Genomic DNA, 20,188 nt, shown 5'->3' on the forward strand with positions numbered 1-20,188 from the left:
AGGTATCATATCCTCTCCTTTCCCTTTCTTCTTTCATTTCCTTGGGGCTCGCTGCTCTCAACCTCCTTGTGCCTTCTTGTTGGTTTTTGGATCCATGGGCAGACGAAGCTCATGCAGCCACACCCTTCTTTCTCCTCTAGTCTCGTTGTGGCCCAAATCACGAGTTCATCAAGGTAACATTGGCTTCGTCATTAAGGTTTACTCCCCATGTGGTAGGCCTACCTAATCCTACTGATAATATTGCCCTCCCAATGTCGAGAGAGACGGTGGTGATACTGGAACATTTTGCTGGCGGGCTTGGCTTTCTCCTCTTGGACTTTATGGAGAAATTGCTTTGTTTCTACTAGATTCAGTTGGCGCATGTGATGCCTCCTTTCATAACTGCTTTGCATGGTTTGTTCATATGCGTGAGGCGTTTCTTGACCACCCAATGGAGCTCGGTGTCTTCTGCCATTTCTTTGAGCTTTTCCCTAGGAAGTGGGAGAGCCAAATTTGATCCCCGCTTCTGCCTTTTCTCCCATCACCCTAGGGTTTCGGTCTTGCTCCCCTTGTCCTCTTCCTTAGATCTATGATGGGATCATAAAATGGTGGTTTTTCTTCTCAGCAGATGTAGTGGTTCTATCATTTTGCAACCTAGTCGCTAAGAGCAAGAGGAGATGGAGGGCACCTCTATCTATGAATAAGTCATTTTTCTTTACGGCGATGGCCTTTTACTGTCTTGCCATTGATGGGTTGTCTTTACCCCACATTGTCGAAGACTTCATGAGGTGTCTCTTATCATAACTCAAGGGCAGGGCATTTGCTTTGGCAGGCTGACGGTTGTGACCCTGACATTCATTCGGGGGTGAGTTTTCCTTGGCTCTTTTCCTGCCCAAGACTCGATGGTGAATTTTCATCTAGTTCATAAAATTTCCATTCAACTTGTTGAACGCATGTACCTTGATGGAGGACTCTGAGGTGGAATCATACCCCAATCGTCTCTTTCAGGAGGGGAGTTGGAGATTTAGGGTCCAGCTCTACTTATCCTTTATGTTAGATCCATGTTCCCAGTTGAGGACCATGATAGTATGGCTCATTTTACTTTCTTAGTAGTGTGGTTACTCTTCCTATCTTTGCTTGGAGTTCAGGGGGTTTCCTTATGTCTTTCTTTGGGTCAGAGTCGTCTTCGTTGATTCTCGACTTTCATGGAGGAGGTGGCCTCTCTCGGAGTGTTTCATACATGACGAGGCAACTTCCTTGATCGAAGCTACCCGTGCTACAGGCATTGGTTCCTTTGCGTGCTCCGAGGTCGATGGCACTTCTATGAGCAGACACTTGGCGTTGTCGAGGTCATTGAGTTCCGAGGAAGTGCAAGCGCTTCGAGGCCTCGTTAATCTTTTCCCCTCTATTTGAACTCGGATGACGTATTTTCAGTTTTGCATAAGATCGCTCTTGCCTTCAGGAAATGGGGTGCCACACTTGTCCTAGGGGGAAGTGAAATCGACGTGGTCTCACGTGGGAGGCACTTTGGAAATGACGACGACATGTTGATGAGCTGAGTTGAGTCGTCGAGCATCTGGAGTTGCTCCTTTCGACATTTATCCTTGGTTTGCTTATGTTGATGTAGTGGCTCCCCCAGGGCCAGAGGACGGAAAGGAGGTGAACCTACTACAAGTACTTCATTTAAGAACATGTGTTCATGCCATAAAGGTTCACACCATGCTATACCATTCTCATCCTTGCCAGCTGCTGGGATGCCAGTGCAGGGGGATGGTTCTTCCGTTGTGGTGGCGGATATCGGCGCGTAATTGGATACGACAAAGTGACGTCTTTGGGTATGGCAATATTCTCCTTCGGCTGAGCATGTATTGATGCAAGTTATGCCCTTGTGACTCTTATGTTATTTTGCATCAGTCACTTGAGGTCCATCACGCAGCAATGTATGAGGCGAAGGGGGTTAAATACCTCCTTCATCATGGCCCTATGAAGTTTGGGTCGCATGTGCTCGCATCCATGCTGAAACCATTGAGGTGGAAAGGAGGCTTTGGGAGGTGACACAGAAGGCGGAGAAAGCAAAATTCGAGCTCGCCTTGAGCGCGACCTCTCTTCTTCCTATTGGCAAAGGCTCATCATGTGGTCCTTCGCTTCGACGTGTATCACCCGACTGGACTTTGTTTGTGTTGGAGGTTAGGAAGTTGCTTCGTCTGGAGCTTCCTAGCATCTTGGAGAGGCTGTCCAAGCTGGTGCTCGAGCTCTTCTTTGGATCTAAAGCCAACTCTGCCTTTCAGGTTCAAGGAATAGCTATAGGCGCAGTTATTGCCGCCATGGCGCGAGTCAATGGTATCGTTGCCGACGTTCCTACACGGGTTATATAGGAAGCTGATGAACGAAGATCCAAAGTTCTTTATGTGGAGTATGTCATTGTTAAGACCTGCCAAGAAAGGGTTGTTATCTTCGTCAAGGCTAGCAGTCCTGTCCTCGTGTCATCGATGAACGCTTTGGCCGCCGAGAAGATGATGATTGAGAATGAGCACACGAAGTAGAGGGTCTCATCCTCTCCCTTGTTTTGTGTAAAAGAGTTATGATAATAGTGTTAGAGTTCCTGAGACCAGTAGTGGCGTCGAGCGACGACATATTTGTTTGGAGGGGGCAGCGACAAATCAAGATGGAGGCATGAGAATGCCTTGGATACCCAAGAAGGCCCCTAACTCGCCTTATATACCTGGTCAAGCTATGGTTACATGGCTAGGGTCGTATCATTGGTGGGCTCATGCCCATTGGTCCCGCCAAACCATGTTGTGTGTGGGTAGCCTTGCACTTCCTAGCCTCCCAAGTCGATGAGCACCTTGCTGGCAATTGGGCTCAAGAGGGTGACTTAATGCCTGGACAGGGGACGCATCTGGGCATGACCTTGCAAGCATGCTCGGGTATCATATCCTCCCTAGTACCCCCGAGTGTCGCACAACTTATCTGCTGGGAGGCCGTGCGTGAAATCTCTACAAAGAATACAAAGAGAAAACAAGGTCATGTGGCTCTAAAACTGTTCATCACGCGAGGGGATCCGGTAGTCTCCCCAACGATGTCTGGCGGCCCCGAGAGGGTCGCCCCTAACTAATGTTCTATCAAGGGGAGCGTGCGAGCGCTTGTGAGGAGGCAGAGTTTTGGTAGATGATGCTTAAGACAAGAATAAAAAAAAACCTGGTGCATGTAGCTCCCGCTTGCGCAGGGTCCAGGGAAGGGTCCGACCACTTTGGGTCTATAGTACGCAGCCTTTCCCTACATTTCTGTAAGAGGCTGTTTCCAGGACTTGAACCCATGACCTCATGGTCACAAGGCAGCAGCTTTACCACTGCGCCAAGGCTCCCCTTCATGCTTAAGACAAGAATGTATTTGAAAATTTTGGTTCTTGACTCGTGGCATGCCGGGGGCACGCACGGGTGTCCTTGGTTCGAGTATGTTCGATCACAATGTGATGTATAAGAGAGGGCGAAAACGCCTGCAACTCCAGATGAGTCCTTGGTTGCGCCGCTTTGGTCGGGCGCTAGGGGTGAAGCATCGAGCCATGCTCGATCACAATCTGATGTATGAGATAGGGTGAAAACGCCTATAACTCCGGATGAGTCCTTAGTTGCGTCGCTTTGATCAAGCGCTAGGGGTGAAGCGTCGAGCCATGCTGGTGGTCATTGGTCAAACAACTGTGGGGTAGGAGGGATCTCCACTATCTCCCTCTTGCTCGCTTATTGGCCGATGGTAGGGGAAGCTTATGTTGGTTAAACTCATGCTAGTTCCCTATGAGTCGTAATGATGATGTGTTGTAGCAAGCGATCAGTTGAAAGGAGGGAGGTGTGACTAGCATGGGATGCCACACCGTCGCTCTAGAACGTCACGTAAGGTCTGACGTGTGACATTCTGTGGGGTGTGACTCCTCGGTCCCTCCTCTTGTTATAAGAGAACTCATATGAGGGACACAAGGAGAGTTGCATCCTCCTCAAGCTGCCACCACCCTACTTTTCTTTGTCTAGAATTACATGGCAAATGATTACAATGATTGAGTACGGATGGTGTTCGACAGGTTGGGGTCAACACATCGAGTTGGGGGTGGATGATCTAGATGGGATGTCTAGATTAGATATTCTTGGCTAGCTAACCTGACGAATCTTGGGCTTCTGTAGATCTTGGCGTCAACCGAAGATGTCCTTACTCCCGTTGGGTGGATGCCTATTTATTGGGGTCTTGGTTGGTGGCTTAGTCCGTTGCCGCTTTGGTCTCCTTCTTTGTCCCCCCTTTTGGAGTCATGGATGCTTTGAATCTCCCTTTGCAAGGAAACCTAGGATGCCACGTAGATGGAAGTCGATGGCTCGGGGGTGTGCCCCTCTCGCTCTACCAATGTGGGGCTTTAATGACCTGGATGCGGGAGGTGCAACACGTAGAAGTCTAGAAATCCACTTCCCTTGACAATACCAAAGATAGTCATGTGGTGGGTGCTAGAGAAACATTAAGTCCCAACAATATACATTACCCTCATTGATGATATGTACGATAACGGCGTGACAAGTGCTTGGGTAGGTGATAGAAAGATGCTACCTTCCCAATTACAATAGGACTACACCAAGGATCAACCTTGAGCCCATATATTGCTTAGTGATCAACAATGTCACAAAGGATATACAAGGACATACCCTTGGTGTATCTTCTCTGATGATGATGTGGTCTTAGTTGAAGTAAGTAGGTTGGTCGTCATCCTGAACTTAGAGTTATGGAGACAGTCTTTTAGAGTCCAAGTGGTTTAAGCTTAGTAGGACCAAGACCAAGTGTATGAGGTGTGACTTTAGGTGTTATGTTCAATGAGGGAGAGCTTATTTTAGAAGGACATGTAGTGCCTAAGAGGGGAACATTTCGATACTTGGGGGTCAATGTTGCAAAACTATGGTGCTATCGATGAGGATGTCAGCCAAAAACAAACCAGGTGGATGAAGTGGTAGCAAACATTTGGCATTCTCTATCATAAGAAGGTCCGAAAAAAGTTAAAAGGTAATTTATTTAGGACATTGAACAAACCTGTGATGCTATATGGAGCACAGTGTTGGGCTACTAAGAGACAAGACATCCAATAAATGTGTCACTAAGATGCACATGCTACGGTGTATGTGTGGCCATACAATAAAGGATTCAATTATGAATGAGTGAATACATGATGAGGTAGGGGTGGTGTTGATAAAGAGAAGCTTGTTGAACTCCGACTAAGGTGGTTTGGAAATATCCAACGAAGGCATGCAGAAGCACCACTTGATAGTGGAATTTTGAAGAGTGGCGATACTATAAGGGGTAGGGTGACAAAAGCTGACATGGGAGGAGGATGTAAAAAGAAACTTGAAGGTTTGGACTGTACCTGGGTATTTGACTCTTGGCAATACTGCATGGAAGTCAACAATCCATGTATCCGGCCCTTAATTACTTGCCTTCATTTTGTTTACTTGTACTTTCACTATTCTCTTTTGGGTTATCACATGTTTCTAATGGATTTCATCTCTAGTCTATCCCAACTTGCTTGGGACAAAATGCTTTGTTATTGTCGTTGTAGTGTCCAATGTGATACAACCATGATTTCGTATTTCTGAAATCTTAATATCGCATTAATATGGATAGGCATACAATAAATGTTTCCTCTAATCAACAAAGACACACACAGGCTCCGAGAAGGGTTTACATGTAGATGAAAATTTATTGGCTTTAAGTATTGTCATGGATGGGCATGGACCTTGGACTAAGCCCGGTCACACAACACTAGGGTGGATGGCAACAATCATATTTGTTAGTGACATATATAAGGGATATTAAATAGTATAAATAGCTATCATGTAGTTATGGATTGTATTCAATTAAATAATGAGTACAATATGAGTCTTTTCTACACCCTATGTTCCTAAATATAAGCCTTTTTGGCAGTTCAATTAAAGTACCGAAATGTCTTATACAATAAATGTCTTATACTTAGGCCTGAATTTTTTAAGTGGTTTAGTTTTATTGAAGTGGTTCTATGGAGTGGTTTTGTTTTACTGAAGTGGTTTGAATCCACGGAGTACAGTAAGTGTTTTCTACTTAGGTACAAATCTAGTTATTTGCGGCTAGCTAAGTGAAAGGAATTTGCTCACGTAAAAGGAATTTTCTAACACATTATGATGCACTAATTTTCTTAATTGTTCTTCTACTTAAGGACATGAATGTGTGCGAGTTTTGCTAATGATGAATAGAATAAGTAATATGAAGCTAAGGGAAAGGCAGGAGGTGTACGACATAAATAGAAAGGTAGTGGTTCTCAGGAGACGGATAGAGGGCGAACCCAATCACACTTTTAGCCGTAGGCAAGCTTGTGAGCTCCTTCCCATCCATCTGATGCTTTGCCTGCGGGAAGGGGTGGGAACTCTGCCTCCCCACATCAAGCAAATACATAGTTTTACGCAATGTTTGTAAGGTGGTAAGCTGAGGCAAGGTGCTAGGGGCGCTTCACCACCTAAGCACTAAGCCATAAGGCCATACGACGCCTTAGAGAGTTCTAATCAGCAGAATAGAGTAGAATTTGGTAGGCAACTAGGCATACACACCTTGCAATTAATGTTGGTTGTAGAGAGGTCGTGAGCAACCAACAAAGCAGCAAGCAGTGAACAACTAGACATGGACGAAAGAGAGCAAAGGAGGGTGGAGGGGAAGAGGTTGGAGAGGGTAGAGGATGGGTGAGGCATACGCTGGCAGTTGGCACTTTGTATCCTTGGTTCCTTGCCATTGCCTGTTGTTGGTTGCTACTGTACTAGAGAGGAGGAGTTGTCAAAGAGGATCTGCTTGAGAGGAGAGGCAACAAATCTGCTGGAGAGCAGCCACTGGAGAGGAGGGGGGAGTGTGTGGATTGAAGATTATCTCTCCCTCTATCTCCCCCCCCCCTCTTACATGTTGGCACCGACATCCTCCTCTGTTTCTAGCAAAGACTCAATTTCCTACCTGGGAAAATTGCTCTCTTGTCTAGCAAGCTCAAGGAGTCCAATATGTATGAGAGTACAAACCTGGACGCCTAAGACGGTGCATCAAACACTCTAAAGGTTAAGGTGGACATCTTATGCAGCTATCTGAGGCAAGCTCGATGCTTTGAGCTTGGAGGGCGCCCTAACGCCTAACCGTCGCCTACGCAATGCCTTATGGGCGCCTTAAAAACACGATTTTAGGTTAGTCTAGTCAGAGATTGTGCCGATGGTGTTGTGTTAAGAAAAGCTTCCCCACCCCGACACCATCTCAGTTGCATCCTATGCGGGAGTGCTAAGGGGCTCGTGGGTCTTTGTCCTCATCAATTTTCTTAGTCGGTGTCTAGGGTTTCTAGGCGACAACTTTGTTATAGTAATTAATTCCACCTATGGGTCATACTTAGTCCGTCAAAGACGCTTAGCATGACAATAAAATTGAAATAAACCTAACATGGTCAATAAGTCAACGGAGTGAAAAAGATAAGAAGACCAATTCAAAGGAGCGGTTAAGAGTAAACAGGCACACATCAAGAAGGGAGCCCGAGAAGAGAATCCCCCCACGATGGAGGAGTGAGAGGGAATGACCCGCCATGGTGTGACACCCTAGGTTAATAGGAACGATACTCATATCAACAAGGAATTCCTTGTTTCCTGGGAGCCCATTCACAAGGAACCTCAAAGTTAAGCGAGCTTGGCTTGGAGCAATTTGAGGATGGGTGAACGACTAGGAAGTTAATCTTAGGCGCACATGAGTGAGGAAAAGTGCGCAAGAAAGAGTAGTGTTGGTATGTGGCGCCGGTCTAGACCCCGCTAGGCATAATGACCGAGAACCAGTGGTTGTGGTCAAGGTGTTACACATGGGGTATGAACTGATCCTCTCCCCTTCTCCACCATTGAGCAAACATTACCTCCACTAACCCCCCTTCCATTGTCTCAAGGGTAGCCTTGGTCATTTGTCAAAGAACCCCTAGCACATATAAGCACCCCATAGGATGTACCCACTTCACTCTCACTTGAATAGGATCAAGCGGAACGCATCAGAGTTCCATGACTCGCCGGGAGCCTAGTGTCAAATCCAAGGAGTCTCATATAACTTGGAGCAACATCAAGACATATGAGTTTGGAGAGGGTGCCAAGGAATCTCGAACGACTCCAATCTACGACCAAGCCTCCCTTGACACCTTTGTAACATAGTACTAGACTATGCTAGGTTGAGGGGATTGGACCTATTCAATTTGTTGATGCAAATCTCTGTTGCGATCATGTTACTCAGATACCCCCTAATCTTTTGATGTTTCCACAACAACAACATGAATGATACCATGCTTCGTTTTATTTTGATATGAGTAAGACACAAGCATGGCCTAGTTAATTGCATGAACCGCTTGATTAACGTTTGATAATGATGTTGCACATTGAGGGATGTGCTAGTTGTCCGTATGATGATATGTTGACACAAACAACAATGGGTGTTGACTTGAAAAATTCCGATGTTAGAACATTTGTGCATTCCACTGACATTTTGTTTGCAATTGTTGCCAGTACTCATAACATCTACATGGAGGACATACATGGTTCACTCGTATTTCCATGTTATATATGAAATGACTTCCGTGTGGTTCTTATATTTGTTAAATTAGAACCATAACTAAACTAAAAGACACTTTAATGATATTATGACGTGAGGAATGAATAAGGATAACTCAGTTGATGTAACATAATTGTGATATATTGATGGGATGGTTGGAGATATTGTATCCAGAAAAATAGTCTAGCACGTTGTTCGAACAAGTGGTCATGCTTGAATACATGTATGCTTGATTGTACATGAAGCCTTATCTATTCCTCCTTTAGAACCATTAATTCTTTTAGTTCTTTAAATAATAATAGTTCCTTTTAGAGATAAGAGGTAAGGCATCGCTCACGATCTCCTCAAAAGTGTGTCCCGCCTGCTTAGTTTTCTTATCCCACTTCTGCCTCTTGAAGCCGTTGGATCCGGCTTCGTTGGTGGCTACTACGAGGTCGGCTCGGTCTCCCTCGTCTTGCGGCCTTTGTTTCGGATGTGGTTCCTGTTTCTTCTGGCTTTTGCATTAGGTGACTTGTGGCTATCTGGAGCTGCCATCTGACGACGGCCTACGCGAACCGTCTCATCATCAGTTGCTTAGTCATCTGCAACCTTCATGAGTCACCCCATGGTGGTGAGCCTTACATATGCTTGCTTTTTGTCAAGTTTGTAACGTGAGAATGGGTCCTGCACCATTGATAAACATTTGGATAGTTGGCTTCTCTGAAATGTTGGATAACGAGTTACATTTCTTGAGCTGACAAGCGATGAAATCATGGACGAACTCTTTTGTCACCTTGGATGCAGTTATGGAGGTTGTACGCACTACCGATGATATGTCCCTTCAAAGTTGTTGATGAAGGCATGCTCGAAGTGCGACTGCTGGCAACTTGTGTTTGGGAGATGCCTGATGAGCCATGTCCTCACTGACCCCGCCAGACAGAGAGGCATGTATCCGAGGGGTTGCAAATATCACCTCTTGCCATGTCCACCATCGTCAGGTAACCACTAAGGCAATGATCCAGCTTTAGTCCCCGGAGTATTTGTCGACGCGCATGATGAACGACTTTGGGAAGGGATGCTTAATTACTTCATAGGCAAGCATGGTGGGGCGATGGCTATGGTGAGGGGAGTTGATATCACTGCTACTAGTTCATAGTTCTAGCCATATCTCTCCTTTCCCAGGCCCGTGTGTGATCACGGAGCTCGGGTTGATGTCCGAGACATCCATGCACAGGGGAGGCCGGGGTGGGGGTAGTGGATTTTGGTCGGTAATGGCCGATATTGGCTTACGCAGGTTACCAAGCTGAGAGCCATGGTGACTAAGAGCATCTCCAGCTGTGCCCCCAACAGGCCCCTAAGGCCACTTTTTCCGCGCCGGCGCCAAAAAAACGCCCCAATCGCACCCACAGGACGCCGAAAAACGCCGGTTCGGCCCTTTTTTCCGCCCAGCGGTCACAGGACGAACCCGGCGCATTGGGGGGCAGTTGGGGGCTCCGGCGCAAGGGAAAAGCGCGGCTGGCCCACGCCGTCAGGGGAAAAGTCAAGGTTTTCTTCCCCGACTCGCCTCCCACCCCCGCGCTCTCGGCCGCTAGTAGCTATATCCCGGCGCCGCCCGCCGCCTTTCACCACTAGATAGCCATTCCACGCTGGAAAAATAGCAGAGCTTCGCCGCGGCAGCCCCTCCAACAGCAGCTGGGCATTTTCGGCCGCCGTTTCCGGCCGCGGAGGGGCAGTTTAGCGGGGGGTACACGCCCACCAGGCACAAGGTGTTCGGCGATTTTCCTGCCTCGGCGATGGACTCGGATGACGAGGAAGCGCTCGCCGCGTTGCTGGAGGAGGAAGCCGAGGCCGACGTCCAGGAAGAAGAGCATCTCATGGTGCTCGCCGCCCTCGCCCAGCTGCTGGCGAGCAATGAAAAGCCGCGGCGAGGTGGCTCGGTGTCGGGGCGGGTGAAAGCAAAGAACCGGCATTATCTCGAAGGCTAATGCATGCTCTACTCCGACTACTTCGCCGATGCTCCACTTCACGGCGAGAAAACATTTCGGCGCCGTTATCGAATGAGCCGAAAGCTCTTTCTCAGGATTGTGAATTCTATCCAGGAGTTCGACAACTACTTCAAGTGCAAGATGGATTGCACCGGCGCCCTTGGATTCACCTCCATCCAGAAGTGCACGGCAGCGATGAGGATGCTTGCATACGGAGCTCCCGGTGATTCACTCGACGACTATGGGCGCATGGCCGAGTCCACCAGCATAGAGTGTTTCTACAAGTTCTGTCGGGTAGTGGTGGCCGTGTTTGGACCGTAATACTTGAGAACACCCAATGCGGAAGACACTGCTCGGATCCTAGCATAGAATGCAGCAAGAGGATTTCCTGGGATGCTTGGAAGCATCGACTGCATGCATTGGAAATGGAAGAATTGCCCATTTGCTTGGCAGGGGATGTACAAAGGCGCCAAAGGCGGTTGCAGTGTGGTACTTGAGGCGGTGGCCACACAGGACCTCTGGATTTGGCACTCCTTCTTTGGTATCCCAGGAACTCACAATGACATCAACATGCTGCAGTGCTCTCCCTGTCTTTGCCAAGCTTGTTGAAGGTCATTCTCCTCCGGTGAACTTCGAGATCAATGGGCGGCACTACAACAAGGGGTACTATCTAGCTGATGGCATCTATCCGAGATGGTCGACATTTGTGAAGACGATCTCAAACCCTGTGCCAGGAGGCAAGAACGCCTGGTTTGCGAAGGTTCAGGAGGCTTGCAGGAAGGATGTCGAGCGGGCATTTGGTGTGCTCCAATCTCGATTTGCTGTTGTCCGATACCCCGCTCAGACCTGGTCGAAAGATCAAATGTGGGAGATTATGACTTGCTGTGTCATCTTGCACAACATGATCATCGAGAGCGAGCAAGAAGACCCAGTGTTTGACACTAAACCATACTACAGGAAGGGTCCTCTAGCCGAAGTTGATCACTAGCTACCGGCAACCTGGACTGCCTATCTCAGTATGCGTCAGGAGATTCAAGACCCATAGGTGCATCATCAACTGCAGCAAGATCTGATAGAGCATCTATGCAGGCTCAAGGGCGACGCCGAGCGCGACATGTGATGAAATATGAGTTTTTATTTGTTGAAATATATAAGTTGTATTGAACTATTTGTTGTTGTACTATTTTGTTAAAGTATTTGATATTTCTGTGATGAAATATGTGATAAAAAAATTATGTGCATAATTGAACGCCGAACAACGGCGAACCACGCTGAATATGGGCCTATTGTCGCCCATATGGGCCCTCTATTCGCCGAAATGGGGCTGAAAAGTGGGCCAATATCGGCGCCTGGGGGCGAGCTGGGGCGACGACTGGGCGCGAAACCGCCCCCAGCGCCGATTGTATCGCCGGCTCGCCCCCAGGGGGCGATTTTTATGCATCCTGGGGGGGGCGAACGGCTGGAGATGCTCTAAGCTTCCGAGGGGTGACCTGCAGTGAAAGTACATTATCCGTGTTGCTGAGGCGAAGCCTCGATCTGCTTATGTTCTCTAGGAGGTCAACGGTGATGTGCAGCAGGGTTTGGAGAGGAACGATGATGTCCGCACCCGACAGACCCGGCGTGACCCGCAGTCAATCTGCAAGGGGTGGTGTTGCTAGTAAGTTGCAAGCTGGAGTCTGGATGACCTCGGGCTCACCGTCGTTGTCCATCTTGTGTCCGCACGCTGCGATGCCGGCCATCATGGCGAGGGACTGGTGTCACGCTCGTCGAGGATGTTCCTTCATCATGGTTTCCATCATTTGGGCCTGCCACGCAGTGGCCTCGAATTTTTTGTAGTTGCAAGTGAGCGGCTATAGTAGCTTTCCTGATGGCCTCCATGGTCCTCGTAGTTGGGTCTTCCCCAACTAGAGACATGGAGGAGGTGGAGTGCGGTTTCCGTAAACACTAGTGCGGATGGTGCCATGAAGCCCAAGGGTCCGGTACCGCTGTCAAGTATAGGGTGCCGGTGCCCAAGGCTATGAAGCCGGGAGGTCCAGACCCCAAAGGAGTGGTGGACGGAGGGACCGTGCCCTAAGGAGTGGAGCCTGATGGGATCGTACCCTTAGGGCTCATTTGGTTATGATAAACCATGGGCAGGAAACCCCAAAGGGAGGATTTCCCTGCTCAATTGGAATCCCCATACCACCACAGGTAAATTCCCCATTGTAGTTTGGACACCAAAAAATGGGAGAGGGGCAGGGGGAGGGAAAGAGGAGGAGGAGGAGGAGGAGGAGGGGGCTTACCTTGGTCGAAGGAAGAGGAACACGAACGCCAGTCATTGTCGTTGCCGGACGGGACAAAGATTTGAATGTAGTTTATCTTGTGAGAAGGAGAAACACTAACGCCAAGCCGGAGTCGAAAGTGCCACCATCGCCGGAGAGTAGAGGAGCATGCAAGTGTAGAGATTAGGGGCCGATGCGGAGGGAAGTGGGGCATGTTGGTCTGGTCGTTAGAGAGAGAAACTCGAGAGGCGCCGCCGATGCGCCGTTGCCTTTCGATCGCAAGAGCAACTGAGCGAGGGTTTTCCTATCCAATGTACAAAGGTCTGGAACTCTCTCCCGGGGAAAGTACGTCGAAAGGGTCAGGGTCCCTCCCCCACATGGGTGCCCAAATGGCATGATGGATTTTTTCAGGGCTGCTCCGACCCGTGGTTTCTCGGGCCAGGGAATAAGTGGGGATCCCCCCGGATCCCAGGCTACCAAATTAGCCCTTAGTGGTGGAGCCCGGTGGGATAGATCCCGGGTTACTTATAGCTGGAGGGATGGTGCTCGTGGGAACGGGCCTGCTGAGGTTTCTGATGAGAGGCGTACCGACTGGGCTAGGTGGCACGGGATGGTGGTGGTGGTGGTGGGGGGGTATTGCTAGTGTTGCCTGTGCCCAACTGTCATGAGGACCTGCTCCAAGGTAATGGATTGGAGAGGTTTCTCATCTTCAGTTTCTGGTGTTGAGCGGCAGCTTGTGGAGTTGTCCTTGTCGTCCCAAAACTACCTATCTCGGATGCAATCTTCAGGCTTGTGGTCGTCTAACAGTGGGCAACTGGAGCACAACATTGCAATCAAATGGGATGACTTGGCCGGTTGTAGGGTTGTCGCAACATCGGTGTAGCGCCTCACCCCTGTGGCCATGGTGTCGATTTCTTTCATGGAGGTTCCCAGGGCGACATTCCATGGTTGTGCGGAGGCAGCGTTCGCCTCCATGGCCCGCAGGAGCCCGGGTGTTCTCTGGTGATGGAAGGCGTGACGATGGCCGTGGATCTGGTCTCCGCCAAGAACCGTCGTCGGTGGAGGGGTCGACAAGGGATGCTGGTTCCTGCCGGTGTTTCGGTAGCTGCACGCGGACTAGGGCAGCTACTGGTTCGGAGTGGCACAAATGCGGGTGAAAACCATGTCGACCTCGGCCATGGCTGACGTTGGCGACATCTTGGCCATCGTCTCCTTGTTGAAGGCATCGTCGGTTGCAATCGTCGCCACCTCGTTCCGACTGCTCCGAGGGAAACCTAGGGTTTCTTGAATCGGACGATGAAGATGCCTTCGGGACTGGCAAGGTGAACACGTTGATCGCCCTTGAAGGTGGGATGGCGGAAGATGGTTGCGGCCTATTCTAGAGCGTGTGCATGCAGTACGCGCAGAGGGTCCACTTGACCAATTGATGCTCTCGGCTTGCCGGTGGGCGGCTTGATGAGGCCGGATTAGATGATGTGTGTTGATGCAAGGTCAAGGCACATCATCAAGCTTATAGGTGTAGCAACTATTGGTTTCATAAAGGTGGCATTGAGTTGATCCATGTATTTGTTTTGTTGAACTCCGTTGAATAATATTATAATAAAAATGACTTTGTGCATCGCTTGATGTAGACGCCGAGGGCGAAAGAAACCCCAAAATAATTTCCATGTTTGTCATAATTCTTAGCTCACAACATTTTTCTCAGAATGCACAACTCAACTAGACACATCCTTAATTTCTTTTACTTGTGCAAGTTACTTATCTTAATCTCATATGCCGATTGAGTAGACTCAATGTAGCGAAAGAGTATTGTTGTCGTTTTAGTAGAACGTATAGTTGGTTCTTTTACTCAGCACAGACAATCAAATATGCACCGGTCCAAATATTAAGTACAATATATTATTTTTCTGAAAAGTCAAACTTCTTAGTTTTGTCCATATAGAGAAAATATACTATGATCGCGAGATTCGTCAATATTTTTTACAGTACTTATTTAGGACTGTAGATGTTAACATATTTTATTATGAACTTAGTCGAACATAAAAATGTTGACTTTAAGAAAACGAACATATATTATTAGAACAGAGGCAGCGCGGTGGAGCAAGTGCCAATGCGAAAGCCAACGGGCTCAAGCGTCCTTGCCGTCTCCTATGCTACGCGGAACAATACGGACAGTGGCGTAGCTAGGGGGTGGCCAGGGTGGTCCATGGACCACCCTGAAATTTTTCCATAGCTTGTATATAGTATAGTAAAAAATATTTCTTTAAAAATAAATAAACTTATGTAAATATTTCTATTAATGGACCATCCTGATTTATTGGGCTGGCTACACCACTGAATACGGACACAGGGTCAACGCCACTAGAGAAGCTTCCATGGAGCAGTACAAGACCACGCTTAGTTTTCTCCCGAACGAACCAAAAACACTACTTCTATTGCTTTCTAAAAAAACACTACTGCTATCATGGACTAGTACTTAAAAAGCAGAGCTCCTGCTCATGTGCAACTGCAAGGTGGTGGTACCGATACTAGCAGTGTGAGAAACCAACCCAGAGATCCTAAGCAGGTTCGTGCAAGGCGGTAGGCGTGCAGCCTTGGTTCACTAATTACGAGAAGCCAAGGGGGGGAAAGGATTCAAACATTTGAATCGGAGAATCTAGCGATCCTAATTACTGGGCGGAATTGCGGAGGAGTAAGTGCTTGGAGCAGGTAACCAAAACAGAGTGCGGGGGTCGGCGAGCGGCATGCACCTGGAGGAGGCGTACTCGTAGAGCCTGCCGGCGGGGGAGAAGACGAGCAGCGAGACCTCGGCGTCGCAGAGGACCGCGAGCTCGAAGGCCTTCTTGAAGAGCCCCGCGCGGCGCTTGGAGAAGCGCACCTGCCGGCTCGTCCGGTCCTCGATCCGCCGCAGCTCCACACGCCCGCGCCGCGCCATCCCCACCAGCCTTCTCCTCTCCTCCGCTTCTGTCGTGTCTCTCTTCTCACCGTTTATCTCGGTGGACGGAAAGGGGTCAGGGTGTCAGGGAGAGAGAGTGTGGCCGGAGCGAGGGGACTCCACTGCTCAGGGGAGCGGGGGAAAGAGATGGACGGGTCCGTCGGGGAGACGAATCACCGTACACCTCCCCCGTGGCCGCCAATGGTCGTAAAGAAAACGTGGAGACGGCGACCCAGAGAATCCATGAGGCCACTGATTTACTTATATAATTCGTTGATCTTGGACCGCACCCCCGCTCAAACTTGGTAAATCCCAGATGAGGGATGCCGGGGGTGAACCTGGCCCCCACTAGCCTTTTCAAACAAACAGGGGCGGGCGCCAGTGCACCACCACTACTATTCCTGCACGACCACTGCACCCATCCTTATCCACGCTGTGAAAAACCAGGGCCGAGTCGGATTGGAACGTGTGTGTGGAAGCGGAGGGCTCCAGCTAGGACGTACGGCACCTGGGCCGCCGAAATATCTGCCCGGGCCCCGGTGAGAACCAATGAGCCGAAAGTGGTTAAATTTCTCGAGGATAAGGATGCCGTGTAAGGCAAGGGCCGCTGTGGCGAGGCTTGCATGCCGGACAGCGCGATGGGATCACAAAAATGGTCCCGCGCTCTCCTTGGATGCATCTGTGGTGTGAGGCTATCCGTAATGGGAGTATCATATGTAGTATCATACATGCCAACTAAGCAATTTTGATGAGGTGGCATAGAATTAAATAAAAAAAAAGATGCTTGAGTATCATATCATGATATCGTATCATATTAAATGATGTGCTACTTTGTGTCATGCATGGCAATAAATGTAGTTCTCTATGATACCAACATATGATACTATGTATTACAGATGTAGTATCATACACTAGTATCATATGCATGATACTAGTATATGATACTTTCCATTACAACTAAGCCTGATGGTGACCTCTGAAAGCAGGAGAATTTTGCTAGTGCTGCCGATATTAACGGCTCTATCATCACCAATCACACTACACCTAGGGTCTCTTTCATTTGAAGATTCCAAAACGCATAAATAGAAAGGCTGCAGGGTTTTAATTTCCAGCATTTTCGATATAGTACCATCATATTTTTGGTCTGATTGGTTCCAGGGCCGGGCCCATAGTGGTACAGAGTGTGCAGCCCGCACAGGGCCCATACAATTTGGGGCCCCAAATTTTTATAGGCCTAGTATGTATATTTCTCAGAAAAAAAATGTTATTCCTGGGCCTGGGCCGTTGGCGTCCACGACTCCGCGTGAGTCTACGCGCGAACCAGGTCGCTGCTCGATCTCAGGCGATCCCACGCTGCTCGATCATAACCTTGTCCCACATTCAAAAGAAAAAGAAAAACGGGATCTTCACGACAGGAGTCTATCGCCGTCTGATTGCTTCAATCCCGATCGCTAACACAAACCCTCGCGCACAACAACTGGTACATATCGGCGCCGCCGTCACCTGGCAGTTGCCACATCGCCATTTGCCGGTCTCTCCGCGCCACCGGCAGCGACGCAGCGTCTCGCCGATCCATCACGCAATCACAAGTAAGCTCCATTGATCCATCCTCTTTGCTCTTATTTTGTACCCCATCCATGCTGCTAGTGCTGGGGACTTATGTGAGAGAAACTATTAAGGAGAATTTGCATTCAGATCTCTTTCATACGAACACTCAGATCCATCAACAGAAAAAACATAAACAAACTAGTACTCCCTCCGTCCAAAAATACTTGTCATCAAAATGAATAAAAGGGAATGTATCTAGATGTATTTTAGTTCTAAATACATCCCTTTTTGTCTACTTTGATGACAAGTATTTTCGAACGGAGGGAGTATGCAACTACACAGGACTTACGGGAAACTACAGTCTACAGGGGAAGTTGTTCGTACTTTCAGTGCTCCTAAAAGTTTATAAGACATAAGTAATTTATTAATTTAGTTTCTAATGCACTGTTGAACCATTTTATTCATCCTCTACCCATAAATATACCTACCGTATCCGTTTAACATAGGTAGTCAGATCGATCGCAAAACATCGATCACGTCGCCGTTGCTACAGCCTATAGGAAGATCGATCGGCGATTTGGCGACAGTCCTCTGGCAGCCCCTCGATTGGAAACATTATATTATATACAATTATATATTATAAATATATTTTGCGAGATACATATATACATTATAACTGCTCGTGAGTTCATTTTTTTTAGTGTGATAGGGCCCCGTTTCGTAGTTTCGCACAGGGCCCCGGATTTTGCCGGCCCGGCCCGAATTGGTTCATTGGTTGTATCTTAGGAAAAGCAAAGAATATTTTCCTAAAGGTATTTTTATACTATAAGTATGAAGTGTGCGACGCTTCCGCGAGCGACCAGGAGGGAAAAACCTAGCGCCGCGGAGCCATCGGCCTCCGTCCCCTTCCCTCTCCACGTCGCCTCCGGGCGAAGCCCGGCCGGCATCAGCCGCAGCGGGTTCTCCTTTCCCCGTGCTCGGTGATGACTCATGTGGGTTGGCGGTGTCAGGTGGTGGCCACGCACAGGCGTGGTACGCAATGGCAGGATCGCGAATGGTAGTCTGTACGCGGTGGACTGCGTGGTGTGGTCGCCCATAGCGATAGCGGTTTCGATCTGGATGGGCTAGATCCGGTTGTTCGGGGCTTACGGGTGGCATGGGTGTCGCTGGTGGGACCTTCATGTCATTTCATGGAAGTTCGTGGCCCCCGGTGGTGGTGCTCGTGGCTAGGATGATCGGGATGCACCGCGCCTTACATGGGAGCTCGCCAACAGGCTGCTCAACGCAGTTCAGATCTGGGACCAACGGGGCTCTCTAGGCCGATCCGAGGGCACAACTGGGGGTGCTGCTGTCGATGTCCTCCTCGTGATGGTGTCAGGGCCAATTGTGCTAGTGGCTACCTCGCCCGGCCTTGAGCCGGGGGCGTAATGCTTGACGAGCTAGCGCCTGCCCAGTTCTGGGGTTAGGAGGTGATACGCCCCGATGTATATATAATTTTTTATTGTCTCATGTTATTATCATATCGTTTTTACATAATGCTGGCAAAAATTTATATTATTTTTATTTGGACTAATCTCTTAATCCAGTGTCAAATGTTAGTTTCTATTTTCTACTGTTTTGGTGCTTTACGGGAATTTTTTAGGACAGAAAGTACAAATTTGTTTACCTACCTTACGCGCTTTCACAAATTTATTTGAGTATCTTGGATGCAAAGTTGGAGAACTGTATGATCGAAAATAGGTTTAGAGGGGGTGATTAGACTACTTGACCAAATAAAAGTCTAACATTTTCCCAATTTTAGTTGTGGACAAATTTTAGCAATTAACACAAATCAAGCAATCAACCTACACATGCAATTCTAAGAGTGTAGCAGCGGAAAATAAAACATTGCATATGAAGGTAAAGGGAAGGGTTTGGAGAGTGCAAACGCAATGGAGACACGGAGACTTTTTGCGTGGTTCCGATAGGTGGTGCTATCATATGTCCATGTTGATGGAGACTTCAACCCACAAAGGGTAACAGTTGCGCGAGTCCACGGAGGGCTCCACCCACAAAGGGTCCACGAAGAAGCAACCTTGTCTATCCCACCATGGCCATCGTCCATGAAGGACTTGCCTCACCCGGGTAGATCTTCACGAAGTAGGCGATCTCCTTGCCCTTACAAACTTCTTGGTTCAACTCCACAATCTTGACGAAGACTCCCAAGCGACACCTAACCAATCTAGGAGACACCACTCTCCAAAAGGTAATAGATGGTGTGTTGATGATGAACTCCTTGCTCTTGTGCTTCAAATGATAGTCTCCCCAACACCCAACTCTCTCACACAGATTTGGATATGGTGGAAAGATGGTTTGAGTGGAAAGCAACTTGGGAAAGGCTAGAAACCAGGAATCCTATGGTAGGATTGGAATATCTTGATCTCAACACATGAGTAGGTAGTTCTCTCTCAAAAAATGTATGTTCTAAGTGTAAGCATGTTCTGATGGCTCTCTCACATATGGAGAAGGGGGTGGAGGGGTATATATAGCCTCCACACAAAATCCAACCGTTACACACATTTGACCCAACTCGATCAGACCGAATAGAAGAACTCGACGAGACCAATTTAGTTCAAAATGTGAACGTTAGGAATCTCGGTGGGACCGATGTGCTATGGCTTAGGGCAAACAACAACTGGTGGCACCGATTGCATCAACTGGGTGAGATCGAAGTGAAGCAATAAGGCATCAGAGAAAATGTCAAGCCAACTCAGTGAGACCGATTGCATAACTCGGTGAGACCGAAATAAATGCAACAAGTCACAGAGCGTTGGCAAGACCATCTCGGTGAGACCAAGATCTGTATCGGTGTGACCGAACTGCTAGGGTTTCTGGTAGTGGCTATGTCATATGAACTTGGTGGC

General features: G+C 48.4%; 1 protein-coding gene across 1 annotated transcript in view; it reads right to left on the bottom strand.

The window, feature by feature from the left end:
- LOC123063138 (MADS-box transcription factor 51) overlaps nucleotides 1-15,988 on the bottom strand; it is a 30,864-nt gene extending 14,876 nt beyond the window's left edge. The window contains exon 1 of the mRNA XM_044486880.1: nucleotides 15,553-15,988. Coding sequence (XP_044342815.1) covers nucleotides 15,553-15,737 — 185 coding nt within the window. The 5' untranslated portion in view covers nucleotides 15,738-15,988. The remainder of the gene's footprint in view (nucleotides 1-15,552) is intronic.
- Nucleotides 15,989-20,188: the final 4,200 nt, after the last annotated feature.

Source organism: Triticum aestivum, chromosome 3A (assembly GCF_018294505.1).
Source record: "Triticum aestivum cultivar Chinese Spring chromosome 3A, IWGSC CS RefSeq v2.1, whole genome shotgun sequence".
Classification (NCBI taxonomy): domain Eukaryota; kingdom Viridiplantae; phylum Streptophyta; class Magnoliopsida; order Poales; family Poaceae; genus Triticum; species Triticum aestivum.